At 35.0% G+C, this 19,616-nt stretch overlaps 1 protein-coding gene and 1 long non-coding RNA gene across 2 annotated transcripts; both read left to right on the top strand.

Annotated features, from left to right (window-relative positions):
* The first annotated feature begins 2,096 nt into the window (after window positions 1-2,096).
* Window positions 2,097-6,521, top strand: LOC110463947. The gene is made up of 4 exons (XR_002464452.1): window positions 2,097-2,157; window positions 4,255-4,393; window positions 4,541-4,663; window positions 6,345-6,521. It is a non-coding gene; the product is annotated as an uncharacterized LOC110463947 (long non-coding RNA).
* A 3,715-nt stretch (window positions 6,522-10,236) lies between these two features.
* LOC110463889 (prokineticin-1-like) lies at window positions 10,237-12,458 on the top strand. Its single transcript, XM_021518805.1, has 4 exons — window positions 10,237-10,361; window positions 11,426-11,564; window positions 11,944-12,066; window positions 12,369-12,458. The coding sequence occupies exons 1-4, from the start codon at window positions 10,308-10,310 to the stop codon at window positions 12,389-12,391; spliced, it is 339 nt and encodes a 112-aa protein (XP_021374480.1). The 5' UTR covers window positions 10,237-10,307; the 3' UTR covers window positions 12,392-12,458.
* Window positions 12,459-19,616: the final 7,158 nt, after the last annotated feature.

The following is a 19,616-nucleotide window of genomic DNA, read 5'->3' as shown; positions in this document are numbered from 1 at the left end:
ATACTAGTAAGTATGTTTATCAATAGTAACGTTATAACCTCTTTTGAAGGTTGTGTAAACATACAATACTACAATCGTGATGTTATATGTTGTATCGACTTTACCTACTGGTGACGTCATTCAATTGTTTCTATATTGACATACCAAACAAATCTGTCTATACACATCATTGGCGGTAAGATTTCTTACGTAGTTTCGCACTTTTTTTTTTGAAAACGAGTTGGTAATGTTTGGAAGAGTTGTCCTGTTTTATGACATTATACAATTAATGACCACATATTAGTGTGACATAAGGATTTGTCTCCCCGAGAGAGGAAATGTCATCTGATGGCAAGAGGTTTTTTGCATGGCTATAGGAGACATCCAATGTAAATAACAATAACACAAGTATTTTTTCTTATTTATTGAACGAAAATGAACTCAACAAGTCAGTGACGTTGACAATTACATTTTAAAGAAATCAGCTTTTTAATTAATGGATTGTAACGGTTCACCCTATGTCAAAAATGCATACCAAAATAACGAAGATCAACAGCTTGTCTAAAAATACCAGCTTCGGGCGCCACGTGGCTTCTGAAAATATTCGTAATGCAGCTATAATGTAGCACTCCGAAAACTACCCGTTTTATGGTTTTGGAATCTTTTTCTTCTAGTAATGATTTCAATAAATCACTATTCGATGCTTGCCATATTGTAACACTTGATCGGAAGGACCCGGTATTGAACACTTCCGGTGAGGCGAAAGAAAACAGAAAGTAGATTTCCGAAGACCACCGAACGAGATGACTCTTGTTTAGGCTAACACAGACGTTTTACTAATTTTAGCGGTCGATATACGTGTTGTAGAACACCACGTGATGTTATTTAGACTAATTAAAGTAAGTAAATCAGAATGAGGCATAACAGTTATGACTATGGCTATCAACAGAAAGGAAGATAAACATATTTTTTGGTATAAGTGTAAATGGAACAGAAGAATACCTGTACCCAATCTATTCGCCCACTATAGTGTGTACCATGAACATATATAGAGGCAATATGAACTAATTTAAGCAAAATGCTATTTTCTGGAGAGTTGATTGTTGCTTATTAGAATAAGTATAAAATCCTATTTATATATGTATCTATACCATTTATAGGTAGGTGGCATTTGGCTTTCCAACAGGTAACCAGATTTTACCGTTTTACAGGTTAGCATTTCCTACACATTTTAACCGTGACTTTGATAATGTTGAGGACAATTTGTCAGTGCGTTGGTACAACTATATCGTGGTGCGATGGGAAGTGGTCAACAAAGGGCTATTATAGAACGTATAGGGGGTCCCGAAACCTTGTACAATTACAATGTACTATTGTCATCACTCATCAACATCAGCTCCATTGGATCACAATTATCGCATGCATGATCTCCATAAAACGGGACGGGGTTGGTAACAGCTTGACAAAAGGAAATGTTGTTGGTGTTGGAGTAAAATATCTGTAGCAACAAATGGTAAACGCAAAAGCTTTACGTCACATTGTTGCCGCCGCTGCCGCTGGAACAGTAACGCGTGAACCAGCTTAAAACTGTATTATGAGTTAAACAATATAGTTCAATAAACATGTGTATCGATTATAATGTTAGTTTGACTTGCAGATACGAAGTTGCGTCTAAAGCTTTAACGTTTGATGCTTGACGAATCAACCTAAACAGCCGAAAACCCATATAATGTGTTAAACAATACTGTTAAATAAAGATATATTTTGAAGTCAATTTGACATTCGCCTTAATGGTATGTTTTTATTACCAAAAAAGAAACCATTGCCTTTCAAACCTCCATCACTCTCCTGCATTGTGGCGTACATGTATACCTGATGACCATATTGTACCAAATTCGATGGTTGTACTGCACAGAGTTGCCGAGAAACAAAGCTTAACGCTAAACTTTAACGTTTGACGATGCCGCCGCTGACTCCAAAAAGCAGAACATATGATTCATCTTCAGCGATGAAGTCGCACGCGAGCGAAAAACAATTTTCAGCCAATCAAACTTCTTCCGGAGGTGTTTTACGTACCGATCAATGGGAACATCAATGCTAGTACCGCTGTATACGTAGTTCAGAATGACGTCGGCTGTGTTTAGTGTCACTGCTGTACTGGTGTCGTTTGCCGCTTTGGTAAGTTGTTCTATTCTTTATCTTCTACAGTAGAATAGGTGTTATTGTGAACCATATTTTGGGTATTTATAATTAGCTTACTACTGAACTGCTTAAATGAATTATCGCCAATCGCCAGATTCGTATCTGTACTTCTGTTACTCCTACCGAAGAGTTTGAAACATAAATATGTTTGCGTATGAATCTATTATATTATCCCATGCCATTACTTTCAATCTTGTTCCAATGTCTTGCATACCAGGGGATTGTTATGGTTTTTCTGCAATGTTGATCGAGGTTGATATTCTGAGTTAGGGGGCGTGGCGATGATAGTTGTGAGGGTGCTCCGAGGATAATTGAGTATGGAGTATCTTGAATGGTAATCCGATGGTTCATCAATTTGTTTTATGCACTTTCCGGTTTTTGCTGTATTCTACACATGTTTTGGAATAATTTAGACATGGCTTTTTCATTTTTGTTTTTACTTTTATTACCACTGATCAGTCCTGGCCATATGACACTGTCAAATGTTAAATTTGTTTCGTTTTCAGCAATTACAAACAAAATCGTTTACTTGATTACTATGAACATTAACGTGTAAGTAAGTGAAGTCTGTATGTGTGTGTGTTGAGTAAATTGGCCGTAAATCTATTTATTAATACCCCCGTCTGTGCTACAAACGCTATTTGAACTAAGTAAACTAAGTAATACAGATCGAATAAAGTGAAGCCACCGTAAGACAGTACACGTTTGATGTTGCTGCTATTAACATGCTACAAGTGTATTACATACTTAAAATTTCTGAAAATGTCAGCACACAGCTTGCTTTGGTTTGAATAATACCTGAACCAAAGGCGACAGTTGTTAAAGTAGTTTTTTGTAACAGGTTGTTCTTAAGGATCGATCCTAGATTACCTTTCTATATATATTGTAAAAAAACGACAATCCTTTATAAACTTAATTCTCGAAAAAGGTACTATGAATCATCCTTAGTTGTATGGAAAAATGTTGTATAACACACTTTGAATATAGAAAAGAGCATCTTACCGGATTATTAGTGTATAAATCACAATAAGAATTTGTTTAAATATTCCATATTGAAAACAACTATATTCTACAATTAAGATAAGACAAGATCAGGAATATTTCAAAAAACATTCAGTTTAAATATGTCATTAAATAGGTCTGCATTTCCTAACCCGGATGTCCAAATAACACTCAAAAATCAACATGATATGAATATAATTGTGTCCGCAGAAAAAAAACGTATTTTAACTTAATCTTTGTCTGCAAACACCACCATATTACGTGGAGACTTTCCCTTAACATTTTCCCGTTATTTTGGAAAGGCGAAATACTAGCTTTCACGCTTCTCTATAACAATGTTTCCAAATATCCGCTATAAAAAAGGAAATGGACATGTCTCGTTACAATTGGAATCCGAGACCCTATTCATGTTGCTCAACCAGGCCATTATCTTTATTGAAATCAACTACACTACATATTTTCCTATTTCAGCCATTCTCCTAGATCTTTACTTATAATATGAGCAACTGGGCGTCTTGCTGCTATCAATACGATAAGCTGGATCATATTTGCGATCATGAACATCTCTTTCTTGATTGTAATATCCCTGCTTCCGCTACCTACAGTGTTTTCATATCACAATAGATTCGGTATTCAAGAACTTGCTCTGATTACGTACCATAACCTCCGTGATAGATGTCGACTGCTGACTGACAAATACACAACATGCAGTGTTTCCAAAATGCAGGTTGATGGGGTTATGAACAAGTTTGATTGTTGCTATCATGATCTCATAGGGAAATGTGTTATTTCTTTGTGTGTTATAAATGTCATTGCTTTTTATTATTGTCATTAGTGAGCCTTTTGGTGTTGTTGTCACTACTCTACTTCTCGATGCGAGGATGTGACACTACTTGGATTTGACCTAAATTTCATTAGTGAGTGGCGTCAATGAAGAATAAAACGCTTACCCTTCCGGACCACATGATCTTATTTTCCTTGCATCTTTAGATTAATTAATATATACAAATGTATATTACAACACATTCATTGTTCATGTCTAAGTGATCTTTTGTGATTTTTTAAATTTAGTTTGGTTCATCAAGTGGCGGCTGTTTTATACAAAAAGACTGCTGTTACAACGAATGCTGCGTCTCCATCAACCAGTCCAGGGGAAAACGATCGTCCTTTCCAACTGGACGCTGCCAAGCCCTGGGTCAACAAGGGTCAAGTGAGTAAATATTGCATCTAAAACACAGCTTGAAACTAAATAACCGTTTGTTTGGAGAGTATGTAATAACAAATCAGTTGTTACAATTTGCATACACAGTTTAAGAACAAAGCAGACTGCGCGATATTTTTATTCTTTAACATACAGAATGTCTGGTGGATTTCGGAAGCGCTTCAACACCACCTGCTGGCTGAGTTCAAGCATGTCCATGTAATGGTTCCCTGGAATGCAAAGGAACTGGAGATTTTGAAGTTCCACAGGGAGAAATAGGTATACAATTTGTTTTATATAAAACTAATTTTAACTGGTCATTCCTGCAGAAATCGCATAACTAAATTGGTATATCACTTCACTTTCGTAAATATCAGTTGTTGAATACGCATGACAGTATGTGGGTAAACTGCATTGAGCATTTGTTATGATTCTGATAAACTGAATACCATTCGCAAAATTATTAATAGTACCTGATAAATAACCCTCAAGCCTTGACTAGGGTTGTCAACTAGTTAGCCGGTTAGCCGGTTAACCGGTTACTCGGTTGGAAGATTTTTTCGAGTAACCGGTTACTAAATTCGACCGGTTTGACAAGTCTAGTCTTGTCTGATATAACGGCTAGGACATGCGATGGTGTAGTCAGTACAGTATATAACCCATCAGGATGGAATGTAAAACCGTTTAAATTCGACTGTAATTGCTTCATATATAGTGCTTGCGTTAGACATGACTTAATCATGTTTAATTCATCACGAAAGCAAGGCATTACAATACGTCTTTAATCATTCAAGTTGAACCAAATAATGTTATTTTGTTATCTTAAAAAGGGGTGGGGTTGTTTTGTTTTTGTTACTCGATATTTTATTTCCTTTGTATAAGAGACAAGGCTAACTACATGTTTTTGAAATCGTTTACCTAGCGAATGACAATTATATCAGTTTGTTACAAACCACAATCGACGAATTCACATTCAGAAAGTCGTTCAGTTGTGTTACTGAAACGTTGAATAAAAATCGGCGTCGGGAAAAAACATATATCCAAATATTACAAACTTTAATACTAAGGAAATTCAATATTGACATCTGCCATCCTCTGAAATAATGACTTGATAGTCTAAACAGAGATCAATAGTGATTTGTTATGAACCTGTTTAAACTTTTTACCAGATATGATAAATTAGCATTTGGCATATCGGTCACTTAGGAAACTAATAATACTACTAATAAAAAGTAATAAACACAAATATCTTATTTGCAATAAAAAGTAAGTGTGTTCAGTTAGGCATCACACTGCTGGCGTGAAATCGATTGCACAATCCTTTCCATTTGTTTAAGCAGTTTTGCAAATACAGACAATATCAGCTGGTTCCGATGAGTCTAAATTAATACTACAGCTATTTGAAAAGTTAGATAGTATACTGTCCAGATTCGGTCACTACGTTATATTAAGATATATTATTGAAGTAAACTTCATAATTTGATATTTACCTACAGTATGACAACAATTGTTACCCTACTATCCATGTATGTGATAAACATGCTTAATTTCAATGTTGTTTTGATCACACTATCGTTTATTGTTATTTCATTGGTATTAAAATACCAGCCTGGTGTAAACACGTTGTTTGTCTATCTTTATTTGTCTACCTCAAAACCTTTTCGAACTAAATGGATTAGCTGGATAGTTGCTAATTGTCTACGAAAATCATACAGTTGATCATGTGAGTCACTATCAGCAGGTGTAATCATCTGGTGTTTGTTAATGTTGTTTTCATTTATTTTAATTTCACAGCAGTTCCCGTTTTTGTATTTTTATATAAACTTGAGGTCCTTTGAGTGATGGTTTTGAGTATGCTATACGCATTATAATACTTCCATTTTACAATAAATGTAGAGAACTACTTTGTAGTGTGCAATGTCAATATCAACATGTGAAGTTATTGTATCTTTATCAACAGGTGCGTGTAGAGGAATCACTATATACAAAAGATGAATTGTATATCCATGGATTGAAAAAAAGAACAAACACTGTGCCGGTGACAGAAAACGGAAATAGAACAATGCTTTAGAAAAAGATCACTTAGTTCAATTGTTTATTTTGACTTAAGCACACACTTGACATGTCATATTATATCCAAATAAATAGATGAATAATATATATCAAGTATTATTCATGTGACAAACTGCTGTCTATATATTACACATTAAACGAGATAATTATTTAAAAGGATGGTTTTTTTTCTGTTGCGATGGTTAACAGTTGGATAATCTCGACAAAATCATAGTTACAGATCGTCCAATGATGCTATACCTGGACCGCAGTTTAAAGTAATATACATGGAAACGACTTGAGTTAAACTATAAATGTCTACTAGTCAGGTCAGTAACAGATCAGTAGATGGTTCCACACTGTGACACATATGAACTATACCTTTGACTGGTTATACCGTTGCGTTTTTAGCGATTTTAGAACTTGGATTGTACATACCACAGTTGATTTTTCGAGAACGACAACAACTGTCGTTCCCGAAAAATCAACTGTGGTATGTACAATCAAACGGAGCTTTATATAAGGATTTTCAGGATAAATAGACTATGATAACAAAAAAATGAGTTTTACGGTATTTTCTACCGTATAAATCCATATCAACGAAACGGATCGGTAAAACCCCGATATAATGCCTTTCATTCCATTTACCAAGCAGAGAGACAGTGGCGACGGACCAAATTAACCGTTCACCAACTGATTTATAGAGAGCAATGTCGGCTAGTTGGTTCACTGCTCTTTCAGTCAAAGAAGGCTTATTATTCGGAAAAAATCGGAGAATGTGGCAAGGATAAAAGACCACTTTTTAGACTCACCAAAAACCTTATAGGACAGAAAGGTGAAATTATCCTACCAAGCTGTAATTCTGAAAAAGAATTAGCAAGCAAGTTCAGAGATTACTTTCTGAATAAAATCAGCTCAATCAGGAAAAATATTACCGAAGTGAACACCTCTGCTGACATTGACATCTCTGTCATGACTGCTGACATTGCATTTGATGGGGAACCATTGACAAAACTCTAACCAACAACCCAGGACGAGTTGCGCAACATTATCATGACCTCGAAATCGAAGTCCTGTGAGCTTGATCCACTGCTCACAAAATCATAGTTACAGATCGTCCAATGATGCTATACCTGGACCGCAGTTTAAAGTAATATACATGGAAACGACTTGAGTTAAACTATAAATGTCTACTAGTCAGGTCAGTAACAGATCAGTAGATGGTTCCACATTGAAATTATCCTACCAAGCTGTAATTCTGAAAAAGAATTAGCAAGCAAGTTCAGAGATTACTTTCTGAATAAAATCAGCTCAATCAGGAAAAATATTACCGAAGTGAACACCTCTGCTGACATTGACATCTCTGTCATGACTGCTGACATTGCATTTGATGGGGAACCATTGACAAAACTCTCACCAACAACCCAGGACGAGTTGCGCAACATTATCATGACCTCGAAATCGAAGTCCTGTGAGCTTGATCCACTGCCTACAGACCTATTAAAGCAATGTCTTGAAGCACTGCTTCCTTTGATTACCGCAATCATGAATAAATCATTGGTTGAGTCAAAGGTTCCATTATGTTTCAAGAAGGCACATGTCAGACCATTGTTAAAAAAGCCTGGAATGGACAAGGAGGAGTTGAAAAACTACCGCCCAGTTTCAAATCTGCCTTTTCTGTCTAAGATCTTGGAGAAGGTTGTGTCCCGGCGTTTAGAGGTTCATCTCCATGCAAACAGTCTCCATGACAACATGCAATCGGCCTACCGCATGGGACACTCTAATGAGACGGCCCTCCTACGTGTACATAGTGATATAGCTTCTGCATTGGATAACAAGTGCAGAGCGGTGCTTGTCATGCTGGACTTGTCAGCTGCATTTTACGTCATCGACCATGGCATGCTTTATAAACGTCTGGAATACTGATACCGCACTATGCTGGATACAGTCATACCTGAGTGAACGACGACAGTGTATTGCCATCGGATCTGCCACCTCACATGACAAAGTACTAGATTTCGGGGTTCCTCAAGGGTCGGTGTTAGGGCCACGAAAATATTGTATGTACTCCAAACCGATTGGAGAGATTTGTCGTCGCCATAGCCTTCGCTATCATTGCTATGCCGATGACACACACATTTACATGGTCATAAAACCACAGGACAGCTGGAATACAGTCTCAGAAAGTCTGGAAGCTTGTCGGACAGATATCAGGATCTGGATGAACGCCAACATGCTTAAAAAAGACGGAACTAATCATCTTTTCCCCAAAGTGTCAGCAAACAATGGCTCTCCAGCTCAAGGTTGGTGCCAGAACTATTGAGACTGTTCCAGCTGTTAAAAACCTAGGGGTATACTTTGACGGTTCTCTGAACATGGAGAAACAAGTGAACGCTATTGCCAAATCCTGTTACTACCAGATCAGGAACATCGGCTGTATTCGGCAGTTTCTAACTGCAGATGCATGCAAGATTTTGGTGCATTCACTTGTTACCTCTCGGTTGGATTATGGTAACGCCCTGCTCTGTGGTATATCTGACAAACTAACTAGCCGTCTGCAGAGGGTCCAGAACACTGCAGCACGGCTAGTTATTCGCACTCGAAAGAGAGAGCACATCACACCTGCGCTTTATTCGTTGCACTGGTTACCTGTACGATACAGGTCGCAGTACAAAATTCTGGTATACACATACAAGGCACTGAATGGAACAGCTCCTCAGTACCTACAGGAACTTGTTACCCTGTATCAGCCGTCAAGATCACTGCGGTCGGAATCAGAATCTTTGTTGTGTGTCCTAAAATCTCGTACTGTGACCTACGGAAACACTGCTTTGGGAGGGTTTCGGCTACGCTGTGGAATAGCTTACCATCTGCTATTAGGAAGTCAAATACCCTGGCCAAGTTCAAGAGGGACATAAAACTCACCTCTTCACGTCTGCATTTTAGAATCTTTGCAAAGACGACATGTAAATACCACCCTTTTATTTGTTCAATTATGTGCACATTGCTTGTTAAATGTATGAAAGTGATTGCAAGCCTTTGTTGTTTGTTTTCACAATTTTAACCATTATTATTATTATCCATATGTTGTAAAACGCCTTAGAGTAATTTTACAAATTATATAGGGCGCTATATAAATGCTGTATATTATTATATTATTATTATTACCATCTTGCTTGGTGCCAGCTTACTTTAAGGTCTTTTTCTCATAATTTTAAGAATTTGTTTGTACATTTCCCTCAGTTTATTGCCAATCCCTTTATAGCATCAACATGTCTCTTGCTGTACGACCAGGTTTTACTGTACATTGTCGTTATAATTTAATATCCAACCATGAAATCACAATGTTTGACAATACACGAACGACATAAACCACGTCATAGTATATATATTTAAACTGAAAGGAGAATCCTTACTGCATAGCCCATGTTATGGAAATTTTCTGTCATACAGCTGGTATTCATATTGTTACCATATGAAATTCATGCTTAGCATGAAAGATTAATTTAATTTCAATTAATTTCCGTCTATTTTGCCCCTATCATTTCCATCGTTTTTGCATCACTGATGAATCCTAGGTCGACGCAGCTGTATAAATGGAGTGTAATTCAGTTTTGGTATTGTGTTAACTGCCATTTTGCACTCCCATTATTATGAACTATTAATAAGTCTTTACTTGTAGCGAAATGCGATTGCCAAATGACAGACACTATGGTTTGATGTATACACCACTTCTGCAACGTCCTATCCTATATTTCTGTCGTTGACCTCCTGAACTCTTACAGATGATCAGCTGATAAGACTGATAAACAGTGGACACATCCACATACACCATTAAATCGTTAGGCTTGTACATACTTAATTTATCAGGATGGCTTTCCAATCTGTTGGCATCATTGTTGCAGTTGCGGCGGCCGTATTAATGGTGAGCACGTATGCTTTTAATCATCTAGCTGTCATTGGGAACCAACTAATGATCAATCTTTATTACTGACGAATAATATTGAATATACATATAAGACAGTCTTGTTTCAATATGTTTCTTTGTTATGCTGGTTATAGACAGGTATCACAAGTTTATAATATGCCTGTTCGGGTTTCCTATTTGCGTAGTCGAAATACATATCGGATAGCTACAAATACAATTTACTACGTTAAGATTTTGCAAATTACATAATAATAAATTAAGCTAACAATTATGAACGGAATAGGTTACAGACAAACGATATCGCAAAATTAATCATTTATATCATTTATAATGAAACTTCGGCATGATACACGTCTTTTAGAGGTCAGCTTTTCACTGTTCGTCAATTGCAAATTCTTATTTACCTGAGGGTACGTTTGACTCTAATGGATTTCATAAGGGGTTGTTTATTTCATTGTTTATATCGATTCTCGTTGTAATCCCCTTCATTCATTTCTAAATGTAGTAGTTAATGCAAGCAAAGTGTTACGAAGACAATTATTTCATTCAGGAAATAACCATTTTCAAAACGTGAGCTGATTAATTATTATCTGAAAGAGTAGCAAGACTCCTCCATCCCAAATTACTTTCAATTATACGGGAGACCCCTGTTAACAAATAGACACTCAAGAACAGAAAAAGTATGCATCGTGAACCTTTTCTTTTAGTCGATACCTTATTATGTTGAATGAATTTGACAGTTTATCGACCAAACCTTAATATCCAAACTATATTAAAGATACCGTATCTTAACGTCCGAAATAATTAATCATTTTCTCCTTGAACTTTCTTAAGTGTCGCCATGAAATGCTTTCTTTGATAATTTGATAATATTTTATACTAGTTTCATTGATTGTGAATTAGAATGATGAATTGCTACATGCTTCAGTATATTTCTTTCTCTCAACATAATAAAATAATTGTCTTCAAACATCTACTGCATTAAAACGAACACACATTTAATGCAGGATGCACAAGAAGTATTATAACAATGTCATACGTATATTATACAATTGACATAGTTTGACGTGTCAGAAGGATGCAACTCCCATCTCGATTGCCAAGCCAATGAATGCTGTGTCACCAATAACCAGCTAATTGGAAAACGAATGCTTCTTATCGTGCAGGGTCATTGTCAGCCATTAGGCAAAGAAGGGTCACGTGAGTATTTTCTTTTCTTTATTCCCCGCATTATATATCGTAGTTGCTTGTTAGGAAGTGGTTTGTATGTGTTTCATGTTTGCGGTAAGCATCAAATGAATAATTAAATAAATCCGAAGGTCACATGTTTTATCTTTTCTTTACTAAAAGGGTAACGTTTTCAAGCCTGTTCATGGTTTTTTTTTATTAAAAACCTCTTCGTCAACATCATTCTATAACACATATCTCCGGCCAAATATGTTTTAAAAAATACTTCAGTACATTTGTTTGTATTTGTTTGTATATTTAGGAGTATTTGTCACCGTGATAATAGAAATAAAACAGATTAAAAGAAAATAACTCATGAATAAACCCTATCTATAATATTTGTCATATCCAGACTGCCTAACCCGTTACGGAAGTGTCAGCTCGCCTCCTACTGGAGTGGTGCACTCATGCCCATGTGGAGCACATCTCACGTGCAAAGGAAGTGGGCTGATAGAGGTGCCCTTCGGAGAAACAGGTATTGTAAATACATATAGTGTAACATAATATATAATACTATATATAATACCGATAATCGACCAATGAAATCATATGCGATTTTTCTCCGCTCGAAATTTCTGAACCAATATAATATCAATAGAACAAGTTACATTAACTGGATTAATAATACACTCTTATATATTCAGCTGTGATTTTTAAACAGTCTATAGCTCTATCTAATAAACAAGGTGTAAAAGATATTAAACTATTCAATCAATATGTATAAAGTAACAACTATATACTTGGATAATCAATACATGTAACTTGTTTTCTACACAGGCATTTGCACTCATCAACACTAGAAGAAACTGCCAAACTAGATGGATGCAGCATTTATTAATATATATTCTAAAATAATAAAATCTATACATACTATTTCGTGTGTTGTGTTGTACTTGCAGCAAACGTTTTATCGTCCAACATCACATTTAGACAAGAACACATCTTAAATGTACATATGTTCAGCCTCACAAGGAGAAGCCGTGTTGAATCAGTTATTAAGATTATCAAAAAATCACTTTAGCCTTGATTTTCTTTTTACAATTAGCACAAGAGTATATTCCTGACGTAAGGCATGCAAAGTAGACATACTCACAAGAGTATACCAGTGTTGGTTTAGCATCGCTTGCTTCAAGAAAAATAGAAAGTCTACCAGGATCGGGCATGAAGAGACATAAGGTGGCGATGGTGTTATACATACGTCATTTTGGATGGCAACGTCTCCAACATATTAAATATACTGAGCTTAAAACAATGTAACGGCAGGGATGGCATTGGATTATGGTGGCGTTGACAGATTTATGGAACTATACTAAGTTTCTGTTATCTGATTTGCAACAAAATGCTTATTAGCCTGTTCAATTAGACTAGATACATCATGCCAAAATGAGTTCACTTCATCATACAGCTGTTTTGTCCGTTAATGACTCATCGGTGATGCTAGGGACTAAACGGATGGAAATCCTTAATTGGTCTTAACGGAAGTTGAAACAATGCTAGGTGCAATAAACCCCCTTAAGTATTCAATTTCAAAAATTACAAGTGTACTGGTTGATATTAAATTACAGGTGTACTGGTTAATACTAAAATACAGGTGTACTGGTTAATATTATATTATAGGTGTACTGGGTAATACTAAATAAAAGGTGTGCTGGTTAATATTAAATTGAAAGTAAAGCGTGTATATAATGCACAGTGCCACCACTGAAAAGAAACAAGTTTGGCTATCAGGATAAGAAAGAAACATCGGCGACTAAGAAACCTACCAGCAGAGTCTATCACCTTGTATATTTAAAGATGAACTAAGACACGCACGTGATTGCACATAACAATTGGTAACAGTGTGATAAAATTAATTACGCTGTACGTCACACCTTACAGCTGATTCGTCCTAATATCATCGGTTATTAGGGTAAAACAGGGGATATCCAAACATTGTTTTAAAATACTGTTGAAAACAGAAAATAGAAGTGCGTAATGCCCCTCAAAGATTTGCTAGCAGACAAAATCATTCAATCCCTAGATCTACCTAACTCCTCACAAGCTCACTATCATAATAGTGACTTGAAAGGTGTTTGCAAATCTGTGAAATACTCGTTTCATTTGTTGACACCCTATGCCGATAACATCTGGTATAACGCATGGCATCAGTATTTATTGTTTATCGCCTGTAAAATGATATATCACACAAAATAAAGACAACTGCCCAAAGGGTCAGAAATAAAAAAAAAATAGGCGCAGCTTGAAATGGAGACATATCGACATCACGTGTCAGATATTAGCGCGCGCAAAAGAACAGCCCTATTTAGATAATAAGATTAACTTGGTCATCTTGCTTACAATACATGTATCATACGCGCATACACACTGAGGTGTACACGAAAAAGAACTTCCGTGGCTTTTTAATTGGTAGGATAGCTATTATCAACATATGTTTATACAATACATATACACGCACAAACGTTGATTATTTCGTAAAATAACACATTCACGTGCATCGTTTTGTCCAATGATATGTGGTTATTAACCAATGAAAACAGTCGTTATATTGAAGACGTGGTACTTTAATTGTTAGATATGTACATCTTTACTAGCGATTGTTTGATATGTGCTGTCCGTTCTCTCATATCTTTCCGTCGTGATGTACGTTTTACTCGTCTACTGATACGTTATCGGTGAAGGCTAGTTACTGGTTCTGTCTACAATTCACAATGATAATGTCAACACCTTCCTTTATCATCCTTGTAATCCTGATGTCAGCTGTTGTAATGGTATGTTTATTTCATTTTTTATGGAATCTTTGATGTTGACCTCTTCTTCATTCATAACCTCTTCATAACTGTTGATAAAACAGTTCATGAACATTGAATTCGATATTACCTTCAGTGCTTTTTTGTCCTCATTTCCCATTTTCATGCTTCTTCTTCGTATATTGAAAATATCTGAGTAACGTTTTGATGATGTTTTTATATTATTCTAATCTGACATGATTCAACGTTTATGCATATTCTGCTCGTATTACAAAGAAACCACTCATCATTTCTAACGACTGTTATCAGGATGACTATGACTTTTGTACATAAGGAATAAAGGGATAGATATAAGTTTGGATCAACTATGTAAGCTTTGGTTGTATTTTTACCCAGATAACAGTCACCAATATCTAAGAAACTCATTTTACACGAGAGCATATAATTAGTGATTTGGTTTGTTTGTGTTTTGCCTCCTATTAACAGCTATGGTCATTTATGGACGTGCCAGGATTTGGTGGTGGAGGACAGCCGGAGTTCCCGGAGAAAAAACACAGACCTGCGGCTAGTACCATATTGGTGATTTAGAATCAGTATGGCAAGCCAAGTTGTCATTTATTTATGGAGCAATGTTGATCCAGTACTTAATCAAATTATATAAGATATCTTATAAACAAATAAGACATCTTATAATCATATACGATATCTTATAAACATATAAGATATCTTATTTCAAGTTTATGTGATATCATATATCTTTTATAAGATATCTTATATACTTTATAAGATATCTTATAGAAGAAATAAGATATCTTATAAAAGATATAAGTTATCTCTTAAATTATTTGTTATAAGATATCTCATTTATTATATAAGATATCTTATATAATACATAAGATATCTTATATCTTTTATAAGATATCTTATACCTTTTATAAGATATCTCAATTAATTTTCTTTATAAGATATCCTATGTATTATATAAGATATCTCATAAAGATATAAGATATCTTATATAATATATAAATATAACGTAGTGTAATGAGAGATCTGATTTTAATATGATTGAAGATATCTTATAAAGAAAATTAATTGAGATATCTTATAAAGAACGAGACTCTCGCGAGACGGACAAAGAAGAAATGTTTGAAAACGACTGCTCCTGTTGTAAGGTCACATCCGTTTTCGTTGGCGATAATTTGTTTAAGTACTGGATCAAAATTGCTCCATGAATAAATGACAACTTGGCTTGCCATAGTTATAGTAGTCTCAATTTGATAACTGATCCCATTGGCATAGGCAGCCATTTTCGATCAAACTATCTCGGACCCCTTCGGTTATCGATAGGTTCTGAGCGCTGTGGGGGAGTGTTTATTACCTCAAATTCAAATTTCGTTCTTTATAAGATATCTTATAACCGAATTATATAAAATATCTCGTTTAATTTTGTTTATAAGATATTTTATAAAAGATATAAGATATCTGATATAATATACAAGATAACTCTTTTTTTATAAGATATCTTATATCTTTAATGAGATATCTTATATAATATATAAGATATATTATAAAGAAAAGTATATAAGATATCTTATTAACTATATAAGATATCTGATTTATTATATAATATATCTTATAAAGTATATAAGATATCTCATAAAGTATATAAGATATCTTATATAATTATATAAGATATCTTATATAATTTGGTTAAGAACTGGATCAAAATTGCTCCATGAATAAATGACAACTTGGCTTGCCATAAGTGATTTAGAATCAGTTAAATAAATATCTTTTTTTCGGTAATATGCAATTATTTTAATATCTCGAATAATATATATTTTTTAATACAACTGTATCAAAAACGGTGTACCTGGTGCTATATATGTTATATACTTGCTGTTCCTTGCGTTTTGACTCTCTCGATTGTGCAGGTTGCTTCAGCAAAGGACTGTTCATCATCTTCGGACTGCGGGTACGGTGAATGCCGTGTTGCGAACAACTAACCAATTGGAAAACGAGCTCTAGCGGCGGCAGGCTATTGCCATCCGTTGGGGCAAGATGGCTCAAGTAAGTGATGTGTTTCTTATGAGACAATTTTATCAAAACAGATTCTGTTGTTTAGAATTTGACATTTTAAAAGCAACGGAACAGAGTATAATTATATCATAAACGTCGAAGCAGTGAATGCAAGTTAATTATTTTACTTACATATATGCTAAAATACCATTGTTATCTTCTTTGTAAGTTTTTTTTTACCAAACCATTTTACAAGCAGTGATTAGTGATTAGCAGAGCACCCTACAATCGCCCTATATATTTAAATCATCACGTGGGCATACGTTGTTGTATATGAAGTAAGGAAGCACATTTCTAAAACAAGTAAGTCAATCCTATTTAAAAGTCCAAAAGGTTAACATTTACAGGCAAACATAAATATTACCTATTCCCTGAAATTAAGCGCAAATAGCAGGCAATGATGATATATTGATCAATAAACATTAGAAAAGATGACCACACTTTTAATTAAATTAATCGCGATATTGGTAAGATTTACTATACTTGCTACGAAAACAAAATGAGATATATTGTCATAGGAAGAAAAAGAGCAATTTAGTCACACTTATTGTGCTATACTTTTCACTAGACTACGAACTATCAAGTTGGGTTGCTATACTTGTTTAGAGCACAAACAAACAACAGAAGACCGAAGTGTCAACAAAACCACAATTTCAACTCAAAACCGATAAATCAAGGCATATATATGAACAAATGGAAGATTTACAGGGATAACGTTGAAAAAGAACAAGGAGAATAATACCAGGTGTTTCGGAAGGGTATGCGTCTTCTGCTTTTTTAATGTCACGATGTAAATCCAAAAATAGAACTATGTATCAGAAATATTTTTCAAGCAAAGCTTTTGTTCAGATACAATATTTCTGAAAAGAAATTCATGCCTTACGAAACTTCCTGCGGATATTTTAAAAGTTTATGGAGTAACGATTTATTTCTTAAGTTTTTCTTTGAAATCGGAAAACCCCCCGAAACATAACGTTTCTCTTTTGATAAATAGACGTTCTAATGGAAACCGTACACATTAAAAACAAATACAGCTTTAGATGTTTGTGTACGAGGACAGACCATCATTCGATCGCCGGACTTCTGAAAACGATCGAAGCGGTCGTTCTAACTAAATGAGATAGATTAGTCAACGGTAGTCAATTTACAGTTATCCCAACACAAAATGAAGGAGATACAAGTCAATATCACAACTCCAAGTCGGGTTTAAGTTTGTTTTGACTGCAATGTGACAGGAATCCGAAATCCTCTACGATAATGATCGAATTCTTGCATAATTTCTAAACATTCCTTCGCTCACCTTTTTTCATATAGGTACGTTTCCTCCGGTACCTATCGTTCTCTCCAGTAGTATGAGATATAATACCATACCAGTGTAAGGATAAGTAATTATTAAGGTATGTAGACATTAGGGTCCAATCATTATGATCGATATTATGTGGTGCAATGGGTGGATAGTATTACTATTGAGCAGTTCAATTCACTTAACAGATTATACTGAAAGCAACTTATTGATACGTCCAAACTTGTGTCATCAGTTGAAGACATTCATATAACCGGAAAATTGAGTTGGTATGATTGTAAAGACATACCGTAAAAATATTTTCTTAAAAAATGTTGATAAATGTACGGTAGGTTACCTCCCTTATAACGAGTTTTTCCTGCATTCATGTTACAAGCCGGTGTTTAAGGCATGAGGGCTGTGTATATTAAGTTAGCCAGTGCTTAAGGAAGGAGGGCTGTGTGGTATATAGGGAAACACAGAGGGGAAATGGTTGTGTGATATATAAGTAAAGCCAGTGTTTAAGGAAGGAGGTCTGTGTGGTATATAGGGAAACACAGAGGGGAAAATGGTTGTGTGACATATAAGTAAAGCCAGTGTTTAAGGAAGGAGGGCTGTGTGGTATTTAGGGAAATACAGAGGGGAAAATGGTTGTGTGACATATAAGTAAAGCCAGTGTTTAAGGAAGAAAGATTGTGTGTTTTAAACTGTGTGGAGGCCTTATTGTAAGGTGTTTATTGGTTAACAACTTTACGATAGTGTGCGTAACATTCTAATATTGCATTTATAAAATCAGAGTACCGTCGTACAGGAACCTGTGGGCATCACTGAATTACACGTTCTGAAATAAGGATCCGAATATTTAAATCGACAACGATGTAATATACCAATAATGTCACTTATGATGGTTATTATTTTCCTCACCACAATAAATATCAATGACGTCATTTACACAAACAAAAACAAAACGATTAACAGTAATACGTGTTATAGAAATGTTATGAGCAGCAAGTGTTCTCTGTACATGGAAATTGTCGCTGTTTTGCCATCAGTATTGTGAGCAGAATTTATTTTTACAGCAAATATTAGTTTCTTAGGAAAACATTGAAACTTACAACTAATAAATTAAAGTAAAACACAAACATGTACGAGAACATTCGAACCATAACACCTAAATATGCAAATTACTGTGCATAAATACATGAAACATATTTTTCTTATTACATTTAATCCAATATTTATAGATTTCAAATAAAATTTCGTGCCTTTTGTTCTGTCATTTAACAATCATACTCAATCTTATGCAGATTTCTAAGGTGTTGAAAGTTCAACATTTATGAGTCAAAGTCTTGATGTTTTGGATTTTTCCCAATGGTCCTTCAAAGTTCAAAATATCAAAGTTTGACTGTAATTCCATGTAAAGATGAAAATTAAAAATGAGCGAATATTAATTTACCAGTGAAGTGTGCAAGTTTAACAGGGTAAAAGTTTTCAGGCAAGCATTAATTGCTAAGTTGTTTTGTGCTTTAAAAAATATGTTGTAATTGAGTTGTGCGGTCTCAGGTACAAGAGGATGTAAATAAGTACAAACAGGAGTACAGCAAGTGTTTACAGTGCGTCAGTCAGGACCAGTCCAAGTTCAAAGATCTCCATGCCAAAGGTACTGTACAAAATATACTGAACTAAATAACTAAACATTAATGTACTTAACAAAACAAACTAATCAAATAGATTAAAATATAACAGTATATGTTATAGCTTATCACTGACACATTTAAACACTTAATCAAAATCGTTGATTGCCAACATACACTCTTTTATTACCGGAGCTAAAGGTTGTGCATGGCATGCTTACAATAACGAGTGCTATGGTTTCGTTTTCGCATTTTTTGGTGGAGTTTGTGATCAAGTTCCCTG

The sequence above is a fragment of the Mizuhopecten yessoensis genome, unplaced genomic scaffold (assembly GCF_002113885.1).
Source record: "Mizuhopecten yessoensis strain PY_sf001 unplaced genomic scaffold, ASM211388v2 scaffold1515, whole genome shotgun sequence".
Lineage (NCBI taxonomy): Eukaryota > Metazoa > Mollusca > Bivalvia > Pectinida > Pectinidae > Mizuhopecten > Mizuhopecten yessoensis.
The sequence above is the reverse complement of the archived record's forward strand: the minus strand, read 5'-3'. Positions and strand labels throughout refer to the sequence as shown.